Genomic DNA, 23,193 nt, shown 5'->3' on the forward strand with positions numbered 1-23,193 from the left:
TATATATTATATAAGTTTCTAATTTTACTTTTATACTAAAGTAGCACACATTAAATCTATAAATTTATGGAAACTGGAATTATTACAAGTACCTTATTATTATAAGATTCTTTCCGTTTATTAAAAATGAAATTTATATAACTTTTAACACACATATGTAATTTGGAATAAAGTGCAGTCTTAAGCACCACTTAATATTCTGTGGCAGAATATAAAAACGTTTCAATGAGTGATCTCAAGCATATACAAGTCAAAAGAAGTAGTTGCGCGAAAACACTGCACTGCTTACATCCACTTTTCAAACACAACAACCTTAGCGCGAAGAACAGAAGGGTGACTTATAGCCAGATAATTAGACCAGCATTACTTTATGGGTGTGTCGCGTATAGCAAAGCTGCCGACTCTACTTTCCAAAAGCTACAAGTTGCTCAAAGTCAGGTTTTCCGAAGGCTCTTCAAAGTACCACACGAATGGCATGCTAAGAGACTTTGGAATAGATCCGGTCAAAAAATACATAAGGGACAAAGCTCTGAAGCTATATGCGAAAACCAACTGGTTACCCTACTTAGCACTATCTAATCTCAGAATAATCACTAACCGCACGGGGTCGTACGCAGATCTTAGATCAATCATTGAATAATCACGAAGATTATGAGAAATACTCAAATTAGTCAGTGAGATGGGTGGGACTCTGCAGAAACCCTCTAGCCATCATTGAGTAAAAGTGCCCAGATGCACTAACTAGGAAAAGGCTCAACATAACATAACATGAGTGAACTAGTACATCGAACCCATTAAGCTTTAGCCCTCCATTTTGATGATACTGTATTAATCGTCCTGCTTCATTCCGATATTTAATATCGAATATAACAACTTATAAGTATACCCTTAAAGAAATATTTATCCAAATAATGGACACTGCTTATAATTAACATAAGGTACATTCTCATATCTGCGTTAGATAAATTTGGAAATACAAAAACAGCTGGTAGTTTCTTATGCGGCAATGCTTAAAGTAATTCATAACTTAATCTTAAATAGTGGTTTTAGTGGGTGCAAGTCTCATACTGCGGAATTCGGACTCTAAGACAGGGTCTTAAATAAACTAAAACTGCAATATACATATATGCATTGTACATTGCAAGTTTCTGGCATAGACTAACTTACTAAATAAAATTTTAAATTTTTATTTATTTATATTTAAATTGCAGCATTTTTTCTCCATAAACAGATGGGCATTATTTATGCCAATTAGCCAAGTAATGGTATTTATTTTTTTTAAGATTATTAAAAGAAATAATCTTCAGATTTGAAATTCTATATACAAACATATGCATTATATCTATTGCACACAGTTCGTGAAACGAATAAACACAATTATTTTTAAATATTTTAGATTTAATTTATTATTGTTATTAAATTGTGAAATTTAATTTTAGGTTTTGTTTATCTTAATTGTTATTAAATGTCTGTTGTAATTTTTTTTTTAAATATATCTACAAAATTTTTATAAAAAATTTTCGAACATTAGTGAGCTATAACAACAAAAAGTTTTTTTATATTATTTTAATTAATTTAAGTTTTGGCTAACCATACATTTTTTATATTAAATTAAATTTTAACGTCAGTTATAACGGTAGTGACTATTTTTTTAAAAGAAACTATTGTATTTAATAAAGAGGTTTCGAACAACAAAAAATTTTATTTATTTTTAATAAATTGAATTTTTGGCTGACTATATATTACTAAATACCCATCATCATTGGTCTTGGAATTATTTCTTATGTTTAATTATAACACTCTATATCAGCCTTTTCTTTAACACTCTATATTTCTATAACACTCTTAATTAATATTAATATTTAGGTACATCTTTTATTTAAACTGATAATTAAATAATTTTTTTTTAATTATGTGTTGTCACTATATACTAAAATTATAATTATATATAATGATAACTGGATATAAATCTTTAGATTTATATTAAACAATTTTTTTCCAACGTCTTTAATTTGTTATACTTTATATAGTTTGTCATTATAATAAATTATGTTATATGTTATTATGTTATTTTTTTTTTAATTTTTTCTTTAGATCTTTAATTTTAACTGATATTAGAATAAATTTTTTGTATAGTTTATTTTTTTAAATTTAAATTGTTTTTTTTATTTATTTTATTCTAATATTAAATTATTATAATAATTAATAATAATATTATAATAATTAGTTATAGTCATTTTATAATTCTTTTCAACATATTGAGTTTTAACTGATATTTAATGATTATTTTTTGTATAACCTTGTTTATTTATAGGATTATTTTGATAAGTCCGCCTTTTTTAAATTTTATCATTTATTTTAAATTGTTTATCATTCCATGTTAATAAAGTAACTATATATAATGTGAATATATAAATTCTTTTTTTAGATTTCTGTCTAATAATTTTTTGTTTTATTAATTTTAACTGCTATTTAAATAAATTTTTTTTTTCAGTATTTCATTACATTTGATTAATATTTATATTATTTAAACGTATTTTTCCTAATATCTTTAACTTTTAACTTTTACAAATAATAAAATAAATATTTTTGAAGTTATGTTTTTTTTATGTAGTTAATATTATAAATATAATTAATAATAAATGCGTTGTATGGTCAGCCAAATTTCAATAAATTAACTCAATTTTAGTCTTTGTCCTTTCTTTCTTTGCTATTCGAAAAGCTTCTAAGTGAATAATAAATAATATATTAATATATATAATTGTTTTGACTTAAATATATTAATTTTCTTGTTTATTTTTTAATTTTAATTGATATTTCATAATTTATTTTTTTTGTTTTAATTTAATTTAATTTAATTTAATTTAATTTAATTTAATTTAATTTAATTTAATTTAATTTAATTTAATTTAATTTGATTTAATTTAATTTAATTTAATTTAATTTAATTTGATTTAATTTAATTTATTTAAAAGAGTTTCAATATTTTTCTCACACTTCTATGAGTTTTAAATAAATTATTGTTATTGTTGCATTTTATAGTAAGATATTTTTAACATTTATTAATGTAATATTAATAGTTATATATTATAGTTATTATAGATCTTTAATATATTTTCATTTATTTATAATTACAATAAATTTTTATTACATTTTTGATTTTAACTTATATTTAAAGAATATTTTTTTAGAAAATAAATTGAAATTAACTCACGCCCAAGCTTCTTTCGTTGGCAACATTTAAATAAATATTTAATTTAATTTAATATAAATGTAATTATAATATGAAATAAGTATTTAATGAAGAGCAAACGAACTACAACTTTCTAAAGTGAAATTAGTTTTAACAATGAATTGTTATAAATGAGATTTGATCCTGTGGACTTCAACAGCAAACATGACCATAAAATTTCATAATATAAAACCAACCTAGTACGGACAACAAGTGACGTGAGTTAGTAAGTGTGATAAGAACATAACGCATGGGCTGCTCTATAAGTTAGAACCACTTGAATATATACTCGTCCCTTTGCTTTTTTATTGTTGTTTACCACTTGGGACATAATATAAAAAAAATGCATATAAGCAATTTGTGTGATTAATTTGGCCAAATAAAAATAACAAAGAAAGACAAATGAATTCGTTGACTTTTCCTAATTTTTTGTATGATTTCGGAATATGTATATTTTTCCGCAGAAGTGACCATAATGACTTGCGATATTTTTACAATTTGTAATAAAGTAGATTGTTATTTGCATAATTGAACAGAAAAAAAAATATATATGGACTGAAGAACACTTGATTATTTTACATTTATTACAGCAAAAATAAATATATATTTATATAGACCTATGCTACGGCTGAAAATTAATTGCATTTGCTTTCGAAGATAAAAATCTCTTGACACGTACAACTTTTATCTGTACTTACCTTATTAAATTATTAACCTTATTACACACTTTTATTTAATTAATAAAAAATTGTGTGCTATTTATGTATTGATTTAATTCAAATGGAAGAGCTGCGTAATTTTTGCACAGTATTGAACAATGTAGCACACTGTGGCACACTAAAATGTGTACCGGACGTATGAGTGATTTTGTAATTATTTTTCTGTACTTTAAAAATATAAGTATTTGGCAAAGAATTTCATATATAACTTTTGTTTATAATATAATGCAATTATTTTTATGAAGATAAATTATTGTTTTACAACTAATAATTTGTATTTATTGCGCCTGTAATAGTAAAATACACTTGAATATGCCACACTTTTATTGCACTTACACATAGCAATTTTTTTTTTAAATTTGTTAGTGATAATAATTATTTAATTTTATTTTCTTTTTTATTTTTAGTTATAATATTTAAAATATTTTTAAAAAATTTTAAACACTTTTATTCAACACTCAAAATATTTTTTAACATATGTTAATATGGCACTTCCCGTCCACAAGACTAACAAAAATAAAGTTCTAGTATGATTTAATTTTTGGTAATTTTTGGTAGAATTAATTTGAACGCCTAATTTACACCTTTTTTATGTTTTTACATATCAGCCGTCGTGACCATAAATTTCAAAACAAATAACTTGTTTAATATTTCAAAGCGCAAGGAGTGTTGGAACCCTAGGGAAACCAAGTTTTCGTTCATATATATATATATAGAAATTCAGCCTTTTTTGTGGTTCTTTAACGTTATAACATTTTTATGACGTTTTAAACATGTTGTGACCACACAAATCGTACCACTTTCACTATCTTTCACTTCAATGAAATTCACTAAACTTTGACTCTTTATTTAGTTTAAAAATAGTTTAAAAATAATAAAAAAAAATACTGTCGCTCACAACTATGGCTTCCCTGTGAAATTATTTGTACTCGGTCCTTTTCAACTATTTCCTGTCATTGTTCAACGCCAGATACCGCTTCTCGTATAAATTATACGCTTCTGAATTTTCGATACCGTTCGCTATGACCGCCTCAGTGCAACTGTTTCATGTATAAAAAATCAACAAGTAGCGGTCGCCTTTAGTGGCTTTTAATTGTGTAAATGATAACAGCTTCGTCGACTATTTAATATATATTTAATTATATACATAAAGCGTTTCACTCCTCTTATTTATCTTTCCATTCACTAGCTGTTTGTAATTGAAATACAATAGTTTATCTTAACTCTTCAATGGTTAATATCGTGTAAGCGTAATTGGCTATATAAACATATACACACCCTTGTCTGAAATGAATAGTCTCATATATAGAAAAAAATGGCTTTTGTCAGTGAGTAAAAATTGATATATGTCACTATTATATACTAAATGGGCTTATATATCCTTTGCCCTTTTTGGTATAGTTTTCTTTTTTGCGAATTTTTATAGTAATTTAATACAAATTCATCACATTAATCATATAGGGAAAATGATGTAAAAGGTAAAGAATATTTTATTTAATGGAAATTTTAAAAATACTATCCTTTAGCTATTGAATTTTTATTTTACATATCGAATAATATAAATTTACAATAGAGTAATTGCTAAAAATAGTTATTTTATATGCGCGTCAAACAATTACTATCAAGACCAACGCAAATTTAATGATTTTATGATATATAATTAATAATTAAAAATAAATGAAAATTATTGTTGTACTTTAATACTTGTCAAAGAGACACACTAAATAACACTAAATAAATACTAAATACTAAAGATTATACAAAATATTTTGAAATATATTAGAAATCTTTAATATACGGGTAATAAATACTAAATAATTCTTAGTATTTAGTATTTATTTAGTGTTGAATCTCTCTAGTTTCGAAAAGTATTAAAGTACAACAAATTTTCACTTATTTTTAATTAATTCAATTTTTAACTGAACAAAAAGCCATTTAGAGCCAAATACCCATCATCAGTGGTCTTATATATTTCTTATATTTAATTCTTCTTAAATAATTTTTTTTAAACTACAACTACCAAACCTTTTTATTAAATACAATAGTTTCTATTAAATAATATAGTCACTACCGTCATATTGACGTTAATATCAAATTTAATTAAGGCTTATATAATTTATTTATTCAATGACGAAAATTTAATTTCTATATTTTTAAACGGATAAATTGGTTAATTGTTCAAATAATTTTAACATGATTCTTTTTAATTTTAATATTTTTAAATTAATTTTAACAAATAGAACATATAAATTAATTTTAACCAATATTAAGACCCTGAAGATGACTATAGGCTATAATCAAAATATTAGTGACAATTAAATATATTTTTTATAATAAATTTAAAAATGTATATTATTTAAACAATGGCCAAGCTTGTTTAAAGAACTACAATATAAATATAATATAATATATATATATATATAATATAAATATAATATATATATGTAATATATATATCATATATATATAATATATATATCACATCTATATAATATTTATATAATATATATATAATATATAAATATTATAATTATAATATAATTATGTGACCCCTTTTCTAGCTAACTTAAAGGAGATATAACACAAGGCTAGGATATATTCTAATTTATAAACGTATCAGGTTGTTTCACTTTATTTACTTTAATATGGTAAACCTATCATAAGACTGATATAGCTACGGGACATCTCAATGAAAGAATTGGATTTCATCTTATTGGAAAGTGAAACTGCATATCGTTGAGTATTCCCATCTTTTATTAAAAAGTTCAGCACAGAAAGAATAGTATGCATGATGTTAACGATATGCCCATATTATTGAAGAGCAACGCAATATTAGCCTTCTTAGCACGCTCTAAGGTGTTTTACCTCCAAGTAAGTTTTCTGTCTAAAACAATACCTAGCAATTACAGTTACTTAGCTGCTCATTTATTTATGTTATTAGAAAGCATATCCTCTTCAGAATTATATTTCTGATCTCTACTTTTTTATTTATTTGTTTACAGCAAATATAACATAAGTATAAAAAAATATTTTAACGAAGAGTCAAGAAAGGACTGGTTACATGGGTTTTCCACTCGCCTATTTTATTAATTTTTATGGCAATTGCCGAAATACTTTTAATCCTTAATTTGATTTTATTTAGCACGTTTAGAAGAGATCCATGTGAAATTAAAAAAAAAATTGTTCTGTTAAAGATTTAATTAAAATATTTATAATTATATTATTTATACACAACTTGAATTCTAAAAATAATGTATAAAAAATATAAGCAAATATTATAATCCAAATATTTTGTAAGGAAGTTGTGCAAAAAATAGAACACAACCAAATGCAATTAAACTAACAAGCACGATAATATAAACGTATTTTCTAACAGTTGGCCAAATTATTTTTGTTAATGATTTCAAAGGATTTAATAAGGGATTAAAGGATGTATCTGGACGACTAAAAGTATAAAAAACACAAACGTTATTATAACAATAATATCATTAGAGAATTATATTACATATCACTTACTCTGGTGCAGGTAAAGCATTCGGTGGATTTCTTCCTAAGCCGGCAGGATTTGAGCCAGCCTCAGCTTCATTATATATCTCAAGTTCCAATTCAATTCTTCCCTAATTAAAAATGTTAAAAATTTATAATAAATAATCTTATTTATGTTTTACACTTCAACTTACAGCACCAACTAAATTTTGCTGTTCATCCTTTTTTTGTTTTATTTCATATTTCGGCGGAGCAGTCAATGGCAACCAACCTTTAATATGTTTCTCCCGAAACAAATTTAAAAGTTTCCTAGATGTAGAACCTCCAGTATTAAATGGTATTTTAAATTTTGAATATTCGTCATTTGTAGGACAATCCTTAGCTTTTGCATAAGGTTCTGGTAAACTGGATAAATTAATTTCGATTGCAGCTAAGAAGTCATCAGTGGATAAGGTATCATTATCCCAAACTTGTAAATAGACTATGACCGGCTGCTTAGTTTCGTACTCCTCAAGCATACCTCCTTTTCGTTTTACGACCATCTAATCAGAAGAAAAAATAAAAAAATTCATGGTTTAATAGCTGAAAAACATAATATCAAATTAAATCAATGTATATGACCTCTAAACACTATTCCTTGATATTAATAACAAATTTTTTATTAGAAACCTCATGAAATAGAGGTACTTAATTATGTTAAGAAAATAATATATATTAATAATAATAAATAGCAAATATTATTAATAAAAACGAAGTAAAATCTTATAAGGGGTTTGCCTCTTATTTCTTCGAATCATCAACATTAATTAATGACCTTATTATATTCAAGATATTCATTTCAATCTTTAATCTCAAACTAATTTGTTCTCTAATTGGTGCGTTAAATGAAAATACGTTTAAATAATGATGTGTAATTAATATGCGAATTTTTTAACTTTATAATCTTTATTATCTTTACCGTACCATATCTTCAGTTACTGAGTATTTTATTGGAAACAGCATGCGCCAATTAAAATTTCCTTCCCCATTCATTGAGCGATAATGGACATCGGTTTTCTGTGTTTCGACCGGATTGCTGCACCACCTCAGGAACGCGAAAAATACATAGAAATTTAAGTAACATAATATTATTTTATCTTGTAATATTTAAATAATAATTAATCAAAATCTGCGATTTTACTCATTTATATTATAATCAAGCAACAATTAATTATGCTACATAAATTAAATTAGATACTTTTAATTATTTTCTTTTTGTTTTTTTTTTGTTAAAACATAATTTCAAGATGTCTCCAATGACTATCTTTTTTTCGTTTTAAATTAAATTTATAGACTGAAAGATACCTGCCTTGAAGGCTTAAATTAACAGTGTTCTCAACATAAGTAAAGATAATGCTTCGATTAATGATCTCATTGGAGTTCAAAGGAATTTTGTTGGTATCAATTGAAACTATACGTATCACGTGAAACTACTTGGTAAGAAGCGATACCTGTTCAATATGCCTACTGCTTTTTGGATTACAGCATCCGATTAAAAAAATGCAACTTTACATCAAATAAATGTTAAAGAAAGCAGTCCCTCTACCCGCGTGCATTTGAGTTTAATCACACCTAACGCAACATTTCTTTAAAGGTGCTAATGGGCAAATAATCGGACCAACTGATTATGGATCGAGGCTGAAATACTAAGACCCGCTAGGTAATTATTTAACAAGCAGAAATTTAAGCGAGATACAGGTTTGATTACTTTAACTTTCAAAGTTACTGTCAGAACAGTCGAATCTGCGCGCTTTTATATACTAGATTTATACTTTAGGATAAGTGCCGGATGTGAAACTCACTCACTACTAGTAAGTGAAACAATACCGGAATAGTATCGGGAGTTCTATCCAGGAGTTCGTCGGTACAGATGATTATGGACCCGTACTGAAATGCTTAGCAAAATACAACTTACCAAAAAACCAGCAATCTAGCTATTGTAGACTGGGAGCCATTATTTTGGCTGAGAAGTAGGTAATTTCTTCTCATTTATCTAAAAAGAAATAATTAGACGTACTGACTAATCTATTCAGACTATCACAATCGAAATTGCTTATAGCAACTTTCAATCTGAACGATTTAAAAATTGTATGGAACTCAATAAACATAACTTAAGTTTTACTGCTGCACTGAGAGGGCGAACTTACCACTTTACAAAATTATTCTAATGAAACTTTTAGGTTTAGTTGGAACGAAAAAAAAATTGCAAAACAATTGGTAGGAGTTTGCCAGATACTGCTGTATAAACTTAGGAAATATTAAGATTGTTATCTAAAGATGAAAATCTTATGAAGACATAAGACTCGTTAAAGTGGGATCAATACTATAATTTATCCAGATAGAGATTTAGACTTAGAAAAATACGCTAAATTTACAATCAATCGGAGAGCAAAATCTTTGAACTTTATAATAATTACTTGATCTTGATCAACACTCTTGTTAAAAAATTTAAGTAAATACTTACCCCTTGATATAAATATCGCTCATATTTTTTCCAAATATATTTCTCTCTATTAATGGTATGTCAGAACAATTAAGAACAACCACACGAAGTTCATACATTTGTGGGGGCTGTGGTGTTATATCAATTGGTGGCGGTATATTTACATTACCTTCGTAAAGTTCAATCCATAATTGTAATTTACCCTATAAAAATTTAATATAAAAATTGTTAAAATCAAATCATATTAAAGATATTTTTTTAATCACAACTTCCAATACACCTGTTCTATTCCTGGACAATCGCCACGATATAATGAACGCGTTTCCACATGCTCTGGCATTAATTTATAACCAAAATGTGGACAATACTCTAAATTTTTTAGTGCACTTAAACTTAATCGTTCCTGTAAATCTTGATCTTTTGAAATATAAAATAATAAATACAATTATTAAGAAAAGCAAAAAAAATTTCCAATGTACCTTTAGCAATTTGTGTTTCATCTGTAAAAGTTAATGAATCTACTTGAAGAGTACGTCCGACAAATTTTGGTGGATCTAAGTCACGTGATTGACATAATTGTGTAAGCAATTCAAATGGTGAGATAACATCTCGCCATTTATTATAGCCATGTCTATTCAATAATTAGATAAAAGGTGAAGGTATTAATTACTGCTTATAGTAACACTCGTCTATATCTTTGTTAACTTACTGGGAGTACTCTCTTGGTAAGCCGACAGTAGCTCGGTGCTTAGTACGCCAACGATCTTCTAAATCTACTAATGTAGTACCAATAATGTCATCTCGTAAACGATTTCGATCAAATACACTAATTTCTAGCATGTGGTCTCTATAATTAAAGGTTGAATTATATTATTAATTATTATTTAATTTATAATTTTGTTGTAAATCAAATATTAAATAAAGCCTATAATACCTAGGTAATACACCTTCCATTTGAAAGCATTTACCGAAAACTGGATTACTTTGATTCGGCACGTAATGTGCTCTATTAAATATACTCTTAGTTCCCAAAGTTATTTTCACATACGAGTCAGATTGACTATTCTTATCGTGCGGTCTAAATTGTATGCCTTGCACAATATAAATTCGCACTATTATTTTGCACATATCGGCAAGGGCTTGTAGTTGTGCTTGGTACCTGGGATTCATGGCTGCTGCTAAAGGCTGCAGCATTGCGCCGTCTCCACAACCACCATTAGCATCACATTGACATGGAGTTATCTTCAGATGTAATTTCAGGGTGGCGTATGTTTCTTCTTTGGGAGCTGCATTTTTTTTATAGCGCACTCCATGCACCATTTTCACCGGCTCAGCCCAATCTGTTAGGTAACTTAAGTCTGATTGCTTCTCCAACTCGTTACTGTAAATAGTTAGCTTGTGTTTGTGTTCTGAATACGCTTTGCTACCCGCTTGATGTTCCTAAACCAAATCAAACTATATATAATATTAAATCTATAGATAATAAAAGAACAATGTACATATTATTTGCTACTCACTGTCGGCATTGAATTGTAGAATTTAGTCCACCAACTGTAGTCATGTTCCTGAATAGCTCGGCTGGCATCATATTTAATTTTTTTATTTCCATCTGCTTTAAAAGTATTAAAAGCTCCTGCTTTGAAGCGCTCAAAGAATCCTTTTTTATGTTTGTTCGCCAGAAGAGGACTTTCTTCATCTTCTTCAAAATGAATAGTAGTGTTCGCTTTAGACTCCATGTCCGTTTCAACTTGTGGTACGCATTTCATTTTTTTATTTGTTTGTAAAAATCGCTTTGTATTTGGTATAAGCACGGCTCCTATTGTGCTCTCATTACCGCGTCCTGAAACCAATACATCAGTTGCAATAATTGCGGGCCAATATTCCAGTTGTTCTGGTAAACTCTACACTGGACATCGTATAAACTCTAATTGACAGGTATTTGCTTTGTAACAACTTACCACAACTCCTGAAGCATACAACACCAAAAAGTTTATGCAATTTTTAATGCGTGATGCTGATAATCCACTTACAAGTACCAAATCCCCCATCATAACCTTTATGCGATGACGTCCACTTGACTTTGTATAATTTCGAAAGCCGACAAATACCACTTCTAACCTAAGAAATTAACATTTTATAGGTGACTTATAAATGCGTTAAAATTTGATAACTTACACAAAGTTACGCATATTTGGTTTAATACTATTGGGAATGCCAAAAGTTATAGTATGTTCCATTTCCATAGTGGGATTAATTTCACCCTCCAATTGTACCAGCTCACCTGATAATAATACTTCCGCACGCACACCACCATTTAACGCAATAGGTATCCACTTAAGCGGTGGAGGTGAAATTGCTTTTAATTGCTTAAACCTATGGAGTGCATTTTTCGTCCTTACTATCTTTGAGAAGTCAAGTCTATTCATATTATCCGGTTCCTCCCGTGTGTTGGCATCTGCTCTATCACTGCTTATCACAGTTAAAGGTAACACGCCACAACCAAGATAATCATCTGCTGTACGTTTATCGGTATCAAATAATTCAATACCAACTATAGGTGGATTTTGAATGTACCACTGTAAACTGCCAGAAAGAATAATGCTTTCGAAGCAAATAACTGCATTCCAAATTGGAGAAAGGGTTGCATGTTCCGTTGGGGTATCTGCACTTTGTCCACCAAATACTACACGCACGTACGGATCACAAAGGCCTGTACTGTCAGCACCTGGACGTACTTTTGCTTGATGTATAAAAATTCGACACTTGTACATTGTATAAGCGATTGTGGGATTCCAATAAAATGGCTCAGTCTGCTTCCAATCTTGTGAAAATGTATTAATGTGATCACTTCTCTCACTTTCGACAATAACCATTAAACATCCTTGAATAACAGCTAGTATACAACCACAATTGATACAAGTATGTTGGCAATTTATATCCTATTAAATGCACATATGTAATAGATTATATGTGGATCATAGGGATAATTATTAAAATAAATATTGGAATATAATTAATTAGTATAATAAAATAATTAAGTTAAAGAAGTTCTTCGACTATGAGTTGCTGTAGTGTGATGTGATGTGATGCTTAACTGTGTGCTGACTCCGATACGTGCTGTGAGATATTTTTCCTTTAATTGTATGAGAATTGTGAAAGAACCCGCTAGTTTATTGTTCGGTACAGCACAAATCACATGGATCCAAAGAGTTTGCAATACAGTTAGGAACCACCACAGAAGGGAAATTACTTCACCTTACTTCACCTTTCTTTCACTTCTAAAGAGCAGTCTTTTAGATAGCATGGTATGAATTCATCAAGTGACAACTTTACTAACACCCTGACGTCTAGTCGAAGGACACATTCAGCGAAATGTAATATTGCTGAAATATTGGTTATAACAGCTACAACTTTTAATAACCTTTTTTAGATAGGAAACGAGTGCGATAAATGATGTGTTTTGTATATAGTATGGTTGTCTTATTTAGAAAGCTGGCAACAAAAACTTCCCAGAAATATTATTTATTTGACACAAAAATTGGCATAGTTATTTAGAAAATTCAAAAAATTTACTGCAAATAAATTCTTTTCTACCAACCCAACCAAATTCAGATACCTTAATAGGTATGGGTAACCATAGGGAAGCATTGGAGTGTGTATAAAACATTATTTATTGTAAATGTTTTTTAAAATATAAAAAAAAATAATCGTATAGAATTGCATACTACATAGCTCACCTTAAAGACAAAATTTCGAACATTCCAGCTTAAACTATTCTGCATGGTTTTTGACGGATTCAAGAAATATTTTGCATTTAAACGACATGCAGCAATCGGTTTATTGCCTGACACATTAATAGTAATACATAGGTCGGGCCATTCATCTTGAACACGCGTAGTAATCAGTAGATGACTAAGTTCTTTGGTGTAGTCCACTAACTCCCTGAGGACTTCTTCAATTATATTTTCAATTTGTGTTGAGTTAGCAGATTTTAAGTGGTTCCGCATGGTTTGTATATTCTCCGCCAATTTTTTCTGAAAAAAATTTGATAATGCAGAGATTCCTAATTGTTTTGCAAACTTACTATATATTCCTGTAAAAAGAACAAACGATTATTATCCCAAATTGTTGGATCCTTAAACCCACTGTACTCTAGACGCCTCATTTCAAAACCATCCTTAATCTTAATTAGTATCGAGTGTATAATTGACTTCAAGCATTTCGTCTGCATTTGGAACTGATAAGCATATTTCAGTTGAAAAATTTTGAAAGTTTCTATTTCTGTTTTCTTCAAAGAAAAGAAATATGTACATGTACATATTGGCTATATAAGAGTTAATAGGTAATACATTTAACGAACCATAAACTCCAAAATTTCATGCAAGAAGAAATCGCTGTCAAATTTGTGTCTATTGTCGGGTAATGTAACTTTCAGATAAATCGACTTAAAGGGCTTTTCCTGATTAAAGTGCTTTAGATTATTGGATGTGTTGGTTTTAACCTGATAGGACTTCAGAAAACATTCCAACTGATTCGATGTAAATTCTTTTATGAAAGTCATAAATAGTCAAGAAAGTTTTTAAAAATGTGTAATCCATTGTAACATTACCTGCTAATTTAAGATTAAGCTTACAATTACTAACATTGCAGTGTATAAAATCTCCTTGTAGTGCTAAGAATTCCATGACAAAAACATCATCTTGCCACCAGCGTTTTTCGTCCAGCGAAGTCACTGTACGTGAGGTCAGATCACGATTTGGTTTAAAATCATTAAAGCACTCGGAACGTATTTCAATTAAAAGCCGACCAACATATTGCGTTGAATTATGTGGATCATATATGTGTAAATAAGTTGGGCCCAATGAAGGTTTATCTAAGTAAATAGTTTCAAACAAAGGCAATGCAATAAATTATAACATTTACCTCTGAAACCAATCTCATCGAAGTGTACTTCGTATTCTCCTACACATTTCCAATGCAAGTGCTCATGTGCCAATATTTGGATGAGAAAAGTCTGTGCCAACGATGGATATACCCAAGCAAAACTAATCTCATAGTTCCATTCAGGATTGGATGACGCCTTGCAAACAGAAGTCTTGCCTTTAAAAGGGTGGAATCTAAACTTTAAAAATTGTACAATATAAGTATAAGAATGCCTTATAATTGATTGTAACTGACGATACTTGAATTATATAGTCACTTTTTTTCATCATATATGCTTTATAGAAAATAATGCTATATCGGATATTGCACTGTACGCTATTGTCTACGCCCTGCAGCAGGTTGCTAAATTGGCAATAAAAAATGGCATTTAATTATCAAAAGTTTTACATAGTATATTCGCTTACTTTTCAATATCATCATAGTCCTGATTGACTTGCCATTTGTTCATACCTGCCATATCACCTTCATATGTGTGTAATAATGGCGTTGTATTCGTTGCCTGTGACACAATGGCTAAGTCAATTTGCAAAAAGCCTTTGCCTTGCTCACCATTTTTATTATCGCTCCCAATGGGACATTCGAGTCGACCCCATTTCTTAAAGAAACAACGATTTGGTTGATTCCAAACACTTTGCAAATCGATGAGCAATTCCCCAAGCACCTGACTTTTTTTACAAGTGGCATGTTTCTTTAACTCATATAAAATGGTAAAGCGAAGCAGTTCGTTTAAAGTGCATTTCATTTCAAACACGAAGTACTATTGTAAAGAGAACACTGTATGATATGGTATATAGAATTAAAAAATCATATTAAGAGATACCTCATTAAAGTAGGGATTTTCCGAATTGGGAAAATTTTTCGTGCTTTTATGGGATTTTTCCAAAGAAACGCGTACATACGTCTCAGCATTGAAGATTCCAATATTACGTGCCTTGTGCACCGTTGTGCAGATCAAAAAGTCCTGATTTATATGCGCAAAGCAGTCGGTCTGATCGATTGCGAACATTGCCATTTTTAAAAGTTATTTTCTGAAATAAATTAATATTTGCAATTCACAATTATTTCTTTAAACAAATCTTGAAAACTATTTGTAAAATTTATTAGACGTAGTTTTCAGAGGTATTTGTTTTAATAATGAATTTTAACATTATTTTATTATTAATTGGCAGTTGATTTGGTATCTGAAGGAACTTTATTTGCTCTTCTTGAAATGCAGCGATAGTTAAAGAAAGACTGGACTGGTTATTTTCGTTATTAAAGTTATACGATATCGAACAACGGGCTGTCCGTAACGCTACGATATTTTTATTATTAAAGTTTTACAGTATCCAATAATGGCTGTCCGAACCAGTGCGAACATTGTGTTAGCTATTTTATCTGGCCTAATTTATAGTGACTAAAGAATTCTTTCCATTCAGATATATACAGAATAGGCTTAATCTCTTCTAAATGAATGTTTAACCAACCTGATTTAACAATCAAATCTTTGTGAAAAATTTTTATCCGATGTTGTAAGAAGAGAACAGGAGTTTCATTAAAAATATGTAAGAAATTCTTGTGTTCTCCATACATATGATGTACTCTTTGGTTTCTGCTCCTCCTAACCTCACATTCTGATTGTATTAAAAATAGTGCATAGTTAACTAGTTAACCAATTCGTCTCCGATTTTAATGCTTTTAATTTCAGTTTGTACAGGTATTGACTAACTCCCAAACCAATGGTGAGTGCATCAGACTTGCACTCTCACTTTAATGACTGCATAACTATCTAAAATTACAATTAGCATCTTAAGTGTTTTATTTTTGGATAGTAGACGTCCACCTCAAATATTTAAATTGAAAAAAGTCAAATTATACAAAAAATTAATCAAATTTAGTAAAACTTGAACTTAAACGTTTTTTACTCGACTTGCCGGTATAACAAAAACTTTTATGTGTACTGTAATTAATTTAAAGAAAATAATAAATATCAAAATAATAAGAAATAAATTCTAATAGAATTATTCTTTTTTATTCTTATAACATATCATATTAATATTTGCTAACACATACACAAAAATTCAAATAATTTATTATATTGTCTTAAAAATTTCAAAAAAAAACACAATTTATTTAATAAACCTTTATTCACATATTAACTTTTTTATTTTCTTTTTTTCTTTTCAAAAACAAATAATTGCACAATTTAAAAGCAAAATGTAAATAATATTGAAAATCCACGACTTTGTATTTTATTTTTCCGTTTTTATTTTGATTTTGACAGCAATATATATATTCGCATTTCAAGGGTTGCCACACTATTGCATAAGACTGAATTAATTATGCTATAAGAAATCAGTTGACCCGTTCTACATTATAGAAAAAAATGTTATTCGACTATATGTGCCGAAAGAAAATAAAAGGGAGAAACGTACGAATCAATTGAATTTGGTTTCTGGACGTAAGAATAGGAGAAATCTTATATATTCTAATTAACCAATTGTACCGCATTTGTTTGTGCGCTAATTATTTGGTGATCGGATTTTGTTTTTCGGCATCGAAAATAAGACATTAACTTATTATATGCAAAGTTGACAAATTTCAGCCATTGGACCTTAAAAGTCAAGAGCTGAAATCTCATTTCATTAATAAGGAGAACAACAGACATAAGAAAACAAAAGGTTTAGTATTTAGACAATAAATATGTTTTAACAAAATTATAAGCAAGTGAGTGGAAAAAGGCAAGAAGTTTTTGCTAAGTAATAATTAATTAATAAGCTTAACTCTATTCAAGCGATCATTGTAACCACAATTGTAGAACGGGATTACAATTGACACTGTCAATATCGTTCACATAAGAGGTTAGGAATTGAAAAAACTTAGACATCATATGTGAGCGGATTTAACTTGTATTATTTGTATTTTTTTTGCTTTTTGTGTATTTTGTCGTAACATATCACTTTTTCTACGTTCTAAGGTTTATATTTTCCACATTTGCTAATTCCACGACAACTAATTCAGGCAAAAAGCATATATTTGGAATAATATATAACACGGGTACAAAACCGAACACGCAAAACAAAGGCCGTAATATTATGTATTTTGATTTTTGTAACAACTCTGCTGTTTCTAAGCAATACGTCACACAACCAAAGACCGTGTTAACATTATACGGTCTTGTCACAACTATAATTTTGGATTTTTGCAGCTTTACAGAAAAGTTACAAAAGTTAAATCGCAAAGCTTAGTTTAATTTGCATAAAAGCTTTTAAAAGCTTGTATTTCTTTGCAATTTTAATAAAAATTAATACGTAAATAAGCTAATAATAATTAAAAAACTTCTTTAGCTAATATATAATTGTCATATATATAAAAAAAATGTAAGAAATTATTTCATAAAAGATTTTTTTGCTTCAATATTAATAAATAGTTTTTAATATGTAGGCGAAACCCTTAAATCTAACCAAATTCAAAAATAAAAATTTTTTGTTTAAAAAAATAGTTTTTAATAAAATCTTTAGTTATTTGATAAAACTAAAAAACTTTTTTACTTAAAGCAAGATTTTCACAGATATGAACATGAATTTATAAAATATCTTCATTTTTTTTTTATAAGTTTGTTAATTTGTATATTAATAAATAAATAGTTTTTAACACACAAGCGAAGCCCTAAAAGCTAACCAAATTCAAAATAAAAACTTCCACGTAATGTGGAGTATTTTTGTGCAATGCTACAAAATGAAAATGGAACAAACAAGTTAAAGCTGCCTGTACGACGAGTACTTGCAAAACAATAACAACAAAGGCATGCACAAGCTGTTGCTTGGCGGGGTTTAGACAAATAGCACAACAGAATTGAAAATGAAACGTTGCATACAAGAAGAGGAGATGATTCCGAAAATAAAAAACATTGGCATTTATTTCGCTTTCGCCGCTTGACGTTATTAGAAGTGCGAGCAGAGTAGTAAGGCAAGCTTAGGCGCGTTTGTGTTTTGTGCTTTCTTAATAACATTATTGGTGTTATTTCAAATAAAAATTATTTAATGAGAGAATAAATATTGTATATTTTAAAAATATATATTTAAATAAAGTGAATAATATGTTAAATGCATAAAGTGTGAAGAAATTAAAATTATAAAATTGAATTAAAAGAAACAACACAGTAAAGCGTGAGTGAACTGTTTTTTTTTTTTATATACAATTTACTTAAATTGACACATTTTTGGATTACGCATTTGATATTCCTTGTAAGTAAATAAAAAGCCGTTATTTTGTATTCCTTTCTAACATATTTTGTACTCTTCCTTTGCCAGCATCTTTAGAGTTTAATTACCTTTGTTCCTTTTTCTTTTTTTTTATTGTTTTTGTTGTTGTTTGCCGGTTTGTTTATTCAGCTTTTTTGCTTTATCGATCATTGCAACCTACTTTTCAATTTTTTTTTTACGTTTACTTTTAAACTTCGATCTTGTGACACGCATTTTTATTTTTGTAAATCGTTTACTTTTGTTGTTGTTGTTGTTGTTTTTTGTGAATTACTTTTGCATCTTTTTCAATTGAATTCGACTTGCCTTTGTTGCTTTTGTTGGTTTTGCCGTTCTTAACTTTTTATTTTGAATGTATTTTCTGTTTAACTTTTGCTTGTTGGCTCAAGTGCAGCACTTTTGAAAGTGAACCAGTTTTCTTCTTCTTCTTCTTTTTCGTTTTCCGTAGCGTGTGTAGGACTAGGATTCTGCACAGCAATTGCGTTGCGGTTCGTTTGGCAAGGCAACGTAACTTGCAATTATTTAGGAACACAACAGGTAAAGCTGCTTTTTGCCATTAATTGGAACACTCCAAAAAAGTAGAACTCATTCATGCCAATTCTAGTGATGAAGACCATAAACACTGTTCATATTTTGTGTGTTATATATCAATGTATGAGAATGCACTAGGAATGCGTTATTAAATATTTAGACCAACTGAAATTAAGTTAACACACTTATATCATAATATATAATCTATTAAAATTAAATCTATATTATTTTCGCAGTTCTCTTCAAAATGACCAATGATAAAATTATAAAAAGGACTATATATAAACCTTGCCCAACCAGATTCACCCAGTTATTAAATATTATTTCTGGTTAAGGTTGACAAAATCCCAGATAGTTTCGTTTTTCTTTTTTTAGTATATACAGTCTAAGTTCCACAACTCGAACTTCTATTACTCGAATTTCTACATAACTCGAATAAAAATATTGTCACTTCCCAATTGGAATATGTGAAAGTACATTCTATAAGTCTATTTTTTTTTGTTTTAAGTATGAATCCATTTTGGTGTTAGAGGGTGTCCCTTTTTCCAAACCAATGAAATTGTTCATTAGTCTTCCAAGAATGAAGTAGAAGACTCATCCAAAATTTTGTTTTTTTATTTGCAAACGAATGATATTACAACTGATAATCACTATAGGCAGAGCTTGAAATAAATTCAAATCTCTTTTTACTGATAATTAGAAAAAAAAAGTAAATTCTCAAACCGTAATTTCTGAATATTTTACTTAACTATAACTTCTGTACTGTATTTGATTTCAAATAAATAAATATCTTAAAATGAAATTCTAGTTTCTTTCAAAAATAAAATAAAATAACAAAAAAATTCTCTAATTCGAAGTCTCCATAAGTCGAACCTTTTCCTTGCAAAGTGGTACTTCGAGTTATGGAAATTTGACTGTATTTGTCATATACACATTTTTTTATTATTTACATTTATTCAAAACATTGACATTACTATACACATATTTAAACCGGAACATTTTTCAAAAAGATATAAAAAACACATATAGATTACCTGTAGTCAAAAATATCCTATAGGTTAGGTTGGGGAAGTCGCTTGCACAGCAAAACACACTTGAGCACAAATAAAAGCCGATGTGATGTCAACCTTTTGTAGGTTAACTTAGGTTGGAATAGTGTCCTTACACACTACAACCAACTTAAGCGAAAACAATAGTCTAATGTGATGTACACTATATATAGATTGAGCTAAGTTGGTGAAGTGGCCTTGTACATCAAAACCCAATTGAGCACAAATAATGGCCCGATGTGGTATCCAGCTTACTAAACCAGATTCAGTCAACTAATAAATTTATTTTTGATTTTCATTATTAAGTACATATTTTTTAATTGTTGACATTTCTTCAATATCTTCTAATTAGCTATAAAAAAACACAGATAAATAGCAAATATGTAGTAAGACACGTCTCCCTTTAGATTAGAGCGGTTACCTGATATGATATCTCCCATAGGCTAAGTTCGATTGGGGAGGTGACTTTGCACACCAAAATCGACTAGAGCTAAATAATGATCGGCTGCTCTACCACAGATTAGCGTTGTTCATATACACACCAGAAGGAACCAGAAGGAAAAGACACTGCTTTTCCATTCAACTGAATGAGGCCTATATTAATAATTTGTGAATTCATTTCATATGCAATCTCTGTTTGTCTTTTATTTGTGACGCATATGAGACGCTGGAATCTTATATTTTAAGATATGCGATTATCTGTAAGGTTATTAAAATGATCACTAAATTTGATTGAATTTTGATTTCAACTTATATATCTTAATATTGTTGAGCATTTGCAGTATGTTTAAGGATATAAAGTCTGAGTTATGCCTAGTGAATATAGAGACAACCAAGCACTGAATTTTTTTTATGGTTCTCAAGTGGCAGTTTTAGCATGGAGTTGTTATGTTTGCTAAACCTTTCACCACATTATGTACTCAATCGGTCTAAGGTGAAAGACACATGCCACTGCCTGAATCACTAGCGATGAACAGTGTAAACATAAAGACGTTTTGTACATTTTTTTTATTAGTATTACTCAGTCACATTAACAAGAATATATAAAAATTAAATTGATTCCGTATTTTCATTTTTTAAAGATTTTTTTTTTGGTCGCCTGCACTTCTCTGCCTTGGGTAATTTTTACATAACCAAAACAACTTCAACAAAATTAGGGAAATCTTTTAACCGTTTCCTCCTTCCTTAGTTAAAATATATTTATATCAGTTACATAAACATTATAGTGGATTCATTTTATAAATCATGAAAATATATGTTATATGGTATGTAAGGACCACATTTTTGGTGTTTTGCAAAATTTACAGTACTCTGTTCTGCAAGAGGATAAGCTATTTGTTAGTTCTTCACAGGTTCTAAATAGTCACCAATTTCGCTTAATTTTACTACTTAATGCTTCTCTTTATAAACCATCTGCATTAAAAATAATAGAACAATCCAGAAAATATATATTAGATATAACAATATTTGTTCTGTTTTGCAAAATTCACAGTAATCTGTACCGTAAGAAGATAAGCTAGTCGTCAGCTCTTTACAGGTTTTATATATCTACCTATTTTACTTAATTTTTCCACTAAAAATAATAAAGATATATACATATATATAGTGTCATAAAAAATGGAACCAGAAGGCTTAGATTTTTATACGGCTCCTACATTAGTTAGTAGTTCTGAATGGAGGTACGTATTAAAGGGGATATTTATACATGTATACATATAATTGTGTGATGTTGTATTTGAAACTGTGGGGTTTTTCAGTTCTTTCGGTTGTTTTTTCAATTTCATTTTGCAATTCCGGTGGACTACGTTATTATGATTTTTGTCAAAGTTTATTATGTTTTGCAATAATTTTAATACTAATATTACTAAAGCTCTGTTTATTACACGTAAACACATGCAACATCCACCGAAAGTAAGAGTTGATGACATCGTGATTAATTGGGACGATAGCATTAAATACTTAGGTACCACATTTGATAAGCGGTTCACTTGGCATAAGCATATACAAGTCGAAAGAAGCAGTTGCGCTAAAACACTGCAATGCTTACAACCACTTTTCAAACACAATAACCTTAGCGCGAAGAACACAGAAAACTGATCTATAGCCAGATAATTAGATCAGCATTACTTTATGGGTGTGTCGCGTATAGCAAAGCTGCCGCGTCTACTATACAAAAGCTACAAGTTGCTCAAAGTCAGGCTCTCCGAAGACTCTTTAAAGTGCTTTGGTACATCCGCACAAACGACATACTAAAAGACCTTAGAATAGACCCAATCAAAAAATACATAAGGGACAGAGCCCTGAAGTTATATGCAAAAACTGATAGGCTATCCTACTTAGCACTATCTAATCTTAGAGTAATCACTCTCCGCACGGGGAGGTACGCAGATCTTAGATTAATCACTGAATAATCATAAAACTTATAGGGAATACATAAATTAGTCAATGAGATGAGTGGGACCCTGTAGTACCCCTAGCTATTAAAGAGTAAAAGTGCCCAGTTGCGCTG

General features: G+C 28.9%; 2 protein-coding genes across 8 annotated transcripts in view; one reads left to right on the forward strand and one right to left on the reverse strand.

The window, feature by feature from the left end:
- Window positions 1–7,191: 7,191 nt before the first annotated feature.
- Window positions 7,192–16,635, reverse strand: LOC119683493 (fer-1-like protein 6). Of its 6 annotated transcripts, XM_038097189.1 has the most exons (21): window positions 16,330–16,635; window positions 15,684–15,891; window positions 15,268–15,620; window positions 15,103–15,205; window positions 14,843–15,041; window positions 14,529–14,792; window positions 14,280–14,464; window positions 14,004–14,207; window positions 13,657–13,953; window positions 12,095–12,858; window positions 11,878–12,037; window positions 11,437–11,820; window positions 10,854–11,359; window positions 10,629–10,766; window positions 10,399–10,550; window positions 10,200–10,336; window positions 9,941–10,122; window positions 8,401–8,521; window positions 7,632–7,979; window positions 7,468–7,568; window positions 7,192–7,395 (listed from the first exon to the last, which is right to left on the reverse strand). In XM_038097189.1, exons 2-21 carry the CDS (start codon window positions 15,873–15,875, stop codon window positions 7,227–7,229), a joined length of 4,959 nt encoding a protein of 1,652 aa, XP_037953117.1. In that variant the 5' UTR covers window positions 15,876–15,891; window positions 16,330–16,635; the 3' UTR covers window positions 7,192–7,226. The 6 variants fall into 6 exon arrangements, with proteins under 6 accessions (XP_037953117.1, XP_037953108.1, XP_037953127.1 ...); XM_038097180.1 differs by lacking the exon at window positions 16,330–16,635 and having other exon boundaries at window positions 15,684–15,919; XM_038097199.1 differs by lacking the exon at window positions 16,330–16,635 and having other exon boundaries at window positions 14,843–15,036; window positions 15,098–15,205; window positions 15,684–15,919.
- A 1,959-nt stretch (window positions 16,636–18,594) lies between these two features.
- The window catches only part of LOC119683551 (tetraspanin-18), a 62,959-nt gene continuing 58,360 nt past the window's right edge, over window positions 18,595–23,193 (forward strand). Inside the window, exon 1 of one of the 2 annotated variants that reach the window (XM_038097269.1) lies at window positions 18,595–19,089. The gene's annotated coding sequence lies outside the window, so the exon portion shown is untranslated. The remainder of the gene's footprint in view (window positions 19,090–23,193) is intronic. The other variant, XM_038097308.1, reaches the window with a different exon arrangement.

Source organism: Teleopsis dalmanni, chromosome 1, assembly GCF_002237135.1.
Source record: "Teleopsis dalmanni isolate 2A chromosome 1, ASM223713v2, whole genome shotgun sequence".
NCBI lineage: Eukaryota > Metazoa > Arthropoda > Insecta > Diptera > Diopsidae > Teleopsis > Teleopsis dalmanni.